At 45.7% G+C, this 5,644-nt stretch overlaps 1 protein-coding gene across 1 annotated transcript; it reads right to left on the minus strand.

Annotated features, from left to right (window-relative positions):
- Positions 1-2,522: 2,522 nt before the first annotated feature.
- On the minus strand, positions 2,523-4,710 carry myf5 (myogenic factor 5). Its single transcript, XM_068586472.1, has 3 exons — positions 4,203-4,710; positions 3,181-3,253; positions 2,523-2,988 (listed from the first exon to the last, which is right to left on the minus strand). Exons 1-3 carry the CDS (start codon positions 4,653-4,655, stop codon positions 2,792-2,794), a joined length of 723 nt encoding a protein of 240 aa, XP_068442573.1. The 5' UTR covers positions 4,656-4,710; the 3' UTR covers positions 2,523-2,791.
- Between the last annotated feature and the right edge of the window lie 934 nt (positions 4,711-5,644).

The raw sequence follows: 5,644 nt of genomic DNA on the forward strand, positions 1-5,644 counted from the left end.
TGACTGTGCTAGTATGCGAGTCATGTCATGAGTCAAGTTATTAATAATATCCATTCCCTGTCGAAATTCAAGTGGACACGTGATGGGAATCAGATCAAAAATCGCTCCCGTTTCCTGTGATTTCATGCTCGGCCTCCACGTTGCAAGCTCGCAGCGGGTTCTTGTGTTGACACTCCACAACACGGACTATATTCGTGGAGTGGAAAATGACAGGAGTGACATTTGGAGCGTCGTCCGCAGCCGCGCTGCTTGCTGGTGAAACACAAGCCGCTGCTGGAATGTCCACAATGTTTCAGAGACTCGGAGCTGCTGCTGCTGCTCGTGTTTTACTCTCCACGGAGGAGGAGGAGGAGGAGGAAGAGGAGGAGGAGGAGGACACGCAGGTCTGTGTCTCTGTGCGGAAAGGACTCGCCGTTGTCTCGCGTCTCACCGGCTGACGTCATTGACGTGTTGAGCACGTGCAGGTGTGGAAAGTAACCAAGTACATTAAACACATGTTGAGGTACTTAGAATATTACAAGTATTCCCATGTTATGCTACTGTATACTATTCAATTCAATTAAAGAGATAGATATTATACTTTATACTCAACTACATCTTATTAAATTTAAAGAGACAGTACTTACAACCCATTTATTCAAATCTGCTTTTAATCCGTGATACTAGTTTATTTATTTATTAATTTTACGCTGTTGTCATCTTTCTTGTTTTATTGCTGATTCTATTGTTTGTCTTAACCATGTAAAGTACCTTAAGGCACTATACAAATAAAATGCATTATTATTATTATTACTATATTGACAGCTTTCGCTTTATTTACATAAAACATACATGAAGCTTTTCAATGAAATGACATGTGAGCTTCATAAATATGATGCACAGTTATAGGAGTTATTAAGGACTACAGCAGTATATACAGTTGTTAAAATCTTCTTCACCTCCGCCAGCGACAACCTTATTGCATTGGCATGAAACATTGCCTAGTCGGCCATTTTAAAGCATTACGAGTAGTTTTTTTTATACTCAAAGTACATTTCGTGAACAATACTTTTACCTTTTCAACACATGACGTTAAGTTGTAATAGAATATTTTAATATGGCTACTTCTCCGAAAATACTTATCCTACTTTTTTATTTCATACTTTATCTTTCTATTTCACTACATTTCAGAGGGAATTCTTGTACTTCTACTTTTGGTACTTTAAATACATTCAGCAGAGAGAATTTCTACACTTTTGCTTTTAATTGCAGGACGTGTACTTGTTAACATTTCTACTTTGTGGTGCTGCAACTTTGACGTAAAGATGTAAAAACGTCTTCCACTGCCGACCAGGAATAGCAACATCTTCAGTTCTCCTCTTCAGTATTTTAAATCAAGAACATAAAGCTCAAGACCAGAGCAAAAATAATGATGCACTCAACACCCATAAACAGGAATCATATAAGAGAAGAACAGAGATATTTATTACTTATTTGTAATTGAACAAAGAGCGCATTAGAGCAGGTAGAAGAAAGAAGTCTTGATTCAAGGAGTAGAGAATGTAATCATGAACAATAGGAAGAAATGTGGATATAAATGGGCTCTATATATTTTTTTCAAATGCATCTTGGTCGAAGGCATGACGCAGTGTGACACACATGTAGCCCCTTCAACCCCCCCAAGTACAATTAGAGGCCATTTGTTCTCGGCTCTGGTGTCGATGGTGTAATCAAGGGTGTCGATGATGACTCACGTGCGGAAGGAAAGAACAAACAGGTACACACATTGCTGCCTCCCGACCGAACAGAGTACACAGAGACCCTAAAATGGGATCAAAGACGGACAAAATGTGCGTTTTAGATTCCTAAACGCTGCATTAGTTGAGTTTGTTGTTCACAGGTTTGTCTGTTTTAGATTAAATCTTTGCTTTAATGCAAGAAAAATCCTATTTTACTCGGCTGTATGACTCATACGCAGTAGGGGTGGTTACAGCAGCGTCAAATGATTAATGGCATCCGCTGACCTCTATCAGTTCCTAATGTGATCTCCACACCTTGTTAGCTGGAGACAGTCTACAGCGTCACATGATGAATAACTTGACCTTCTAATTAGATTTTTTTTTTTTTTTGAAACTCCTTTTCTGAACTCGTATTCATCATTATGTAAACGCACAAGAAGCTGCAATCTGAAATGAATAACAGCTGCATCAAAAGCAGATGATGATGCATCTTTAAACTGTTGCAAACCCACTAAACAATGACTAATTAGTGTTTTAATGATGGAAGCAGCGCTGGCATTTAGATGATGTGTTACTGTTTCCTTTCTTTAAAAATAAATGTAAAAACGCTACAATAGTGTGACAGTCATTAGTTTTGTTTGCAGGCAGTGTCTTCACATACATCATGTAAGAACTCCTGGGACTATATTTCCTCACTATTTCATCTTATAACACCTCCTGCGTTCAATATGTGAGCCAAAGAAGAGGAGGAAAAAACAAAAAGCTCAAATGTTTATACAAAACAGTGAAAGATTTAATGTTCATAACAGGAAAGAAAGAAAGAAAACTGCTTTAAATACCACGCCATGTTGGAATAATGCAACATTACCTGTCATAATTAAATATGTCTCATTGGGTATAGTAGCATGTATAGAATAAATGGGCCATTTACATTATTTACAATCTCATGTACAATAAAAAAAGCTGCTTGGTCCCTTAAGGTACGGCCCCGAGTCTCACGCGGTCGTTGTTGTCATCGCTCTGGTTGCAAATGCAGCTGGCGTTGCGCAATACATCCGCGTCAAAAGTCTCCTTCACAGGACGTGGTAGACGGGCCGGGATGCGGGGCTCTCCGGCGTGCAGGGCTGCGAGTCGGAGCTGCCGGGGGTGAAGGTGGCCGCGTCTTTCGAGGCCGGCGGGCCGCAGCCCGTCTCCGCCGAGGACAGCCGGTCCACGATGCTGGAGAGGCACTCCAGACTGGAGGCTCCGACCGCCTTATCGCCTGAGCACTCTGACAGGAAGACAGAGGACACATGTTTATTCAAAAGCACCCACCAAACAACCAGAAAAAAACAGCTTTTCATCATATAAGATAGGACTCTCAGAGGCAAAACAAAAACATGAATTTATTCGTTTTTTTTAAGCATTTCGCTGGGAGGCTTGCACGTCATATTCACATCAGGCTGCTGTCAAAAGGTCTCACCGTTCCTCGCATACGAATAACCGCCGCTGTAGTTTGCATTCAGATGTTGCCACAGTGGACTGTTGCCGTCGACCTGCAAGGACATTAGAAATTAAATTTACCCTTGAATTCTTGCAAATGTGTTATGGTTGCATGAATATAAATATAAATATATATATATGGGATAGGAAGAAGCAGGGAAAAGTGCAAAAACAAGTGATGCCCTTCACGATATTCTCGGACAGGCTAATAAATCCTGAATTCCTACGTTATGGGCTTCTTTTATTTCACTTCCACCTTAAAGTCAAAGTGGCAGTGTGTGCGCTCCCTTTCCCCGGGCCGAGGGCTCCGAGCGTGCCGAATCGATTGTATCAGTGGAAGCAACACCAGTTTGTGCAAGATGACACTTTCTCCCTGTAAATCTGCAGAAAATCCTGGCAGCGGTGCCGAACATGCAGTCAGGATGGAATGCAGAAAAGCGCCCGGTTTTTTTTTTCCCTCGCCAGACTTCAGTAAGGTGGATTTAGCTCGGTTTATTAGGGCTATAAAGTGTCCGGTGGTGGGAAAGCCATTACTCCATCCTGCGAGATAAGTTCTTTTGTATTCGCTGCATACGCTGTCACCTTCACACTGTTGTGGAGAACAACTAATTCCTCCTTAATAACAATGATCACACACACACAGGTACTCGTAGGACTGCGTAATAGATCCTAGAGCAGAGTATGACATGCATGGAGAGGCATCGTAATTGAGGTCATCGGGGCAAAACAAGCCTCTTTGATTAATAGGTTTCTCGATTGGAAATCCAGGCTCTATTTGGAAATGAAATACTCTACATGGTAATGAGAAATGACACCAGGGCTCATGGAGGCTCTGAAGATACTTCACTGCACAATAAAGGCCCTTCCAGGTAAAGTTCCTGCAAGATGAAGTTGTCCCGCATGTAGTTATTTCCCTACCTCGATTTTTTTAGAGCCGCTGCAATCTGCACACGGCCAGATGTTTGCGCGAGGAGGCTGAACATGTGGATCGGAGGGTCTTACCATGCCGTCGGAGCAGCTGGACAGCGGGCTCCCGGGCTCCGAGCCGCTCCCTCCGGGAAGGCCGTAGTAGTTTTCCACCTGCTCGCGGAGCAGATCCTGGAGGCTCTCGATGTAGTGGATGGCGTTGCGCAGGATCTCCACCTTGGGCAGCCGCTGGCTGGGGTTGGCCGAGGTGCAGCGCCGGAGCGCCTCGAACGCGTGGTTGACCTTCTTCAGCCGCCGGCGCTCGCGCATGGTGGCGGCCCGTCGGCGGTCCACAAAGTTGGACTTGCGCTTGCAGGCCTTGCAGGCCCACTGGAGGCAGTGGCCCGGCTGGTGGGGGGCGCCCGGGAGCCTCACGTGCTCGTCCTCCTCGGAGCCGCCGTCCAGCTCCGCGCCGGCGCCGAACTCCAGGCTGTCCGGAGAGGAGGCGCAGGCGTCGTAGTAGACCTGCGATGGGGAGAAGATGTCCATGTTTGCCCCGGAGGAATAGAGGTCTGAATGGATGGAGAGATGGGCGCGAGGAGGGAAGAAGGAGTAGGGGTGAGAGAGAGGAGACCTCTGAGTGATATGAGGGGTCTGTTGCCCCCAGGCCCCCCTTATATGCCCCCAGGCCAGAGCCCAGGGCCCACATTGGCCAGATCTAATTACCATGGCCCATTGGCCCAGCCAGAAGGCAGGCTGGGGTTAGCTCAGCTCCCTCCCTGCCCCATCCCCAATCACCCCCACCAGTACCCTGCAGAGTTTCCCACATCTGCACTTACTGGTGTTTTCCTACTCATCACCTACTCTCTTCTCCCGCACGGGCAGCGGGGTGAATGCAATGCTCGGGAATGCTCGGGGGCGAACATTTGCATTGCTTTAATCACCGCGCCGCGCGAGCTAGCGCTTACGGTTTCCGCTCGAAAGTCGCCTCCGAAGACGTTTCATTTAAGCAAAAAGTCTCTGTTTCATTTAAGCAAAAAGTCTCTGTTTCGTTTTAGTCAAACTGTGCAGGAGGGCGACCACTTGTAGGAGCATGCGGGCCAATTTTTACGGCGCAGACAACAGCGTTGCAGATGCAGCCCAGCTGCAAGGCAAGGTGTAGCATTTCAAGCCCTGTGAATTCACGTTGCAGTGGGAAGCCCCCCCTTTAAAAACACCACCCGAGCTCATCACCGAAGGTGCTGCGAATGGGGCCGATCCTCCCCTGTTTTTCCTCATTAAAAGCAGGCAATTACACAATTGACACCCGCCGCTCAACTCCCTGCGCCATTTTGCTCCCGAGGACCAAATTTTAACCATTAAAAGTTATTGACACAAGTCAAGCGCTTCAATTTCAGCACACAACAGATGGCCATCACGGTGCAGGGCTGCTCTAAGCGACCAGGAATGCAACTGTTTTATTTAATTTTTTTTTTTTTTGGGAGGGGGGTTAATAGAAGTTAAAATGATGGATATTACATGTGTATTATAATAATTGA

The sequence above is a fragment of the Clinocottus analis genome, unplaced genomic scaffold (assembly GCF_023055335.1).
Source record: "Clinocottus analis isolate CAN_PGR_092001 unplaced genomic scaffold, fCliAna1.0.p SCAF_20, whole genome shotgun sequence".
NCBI classification, from domain to species: Eukaryota; Metazoa; Chordata; class Actinopteri; order Perciformes; family Cottidae; genus Clinocottus; species Clinocottus analis.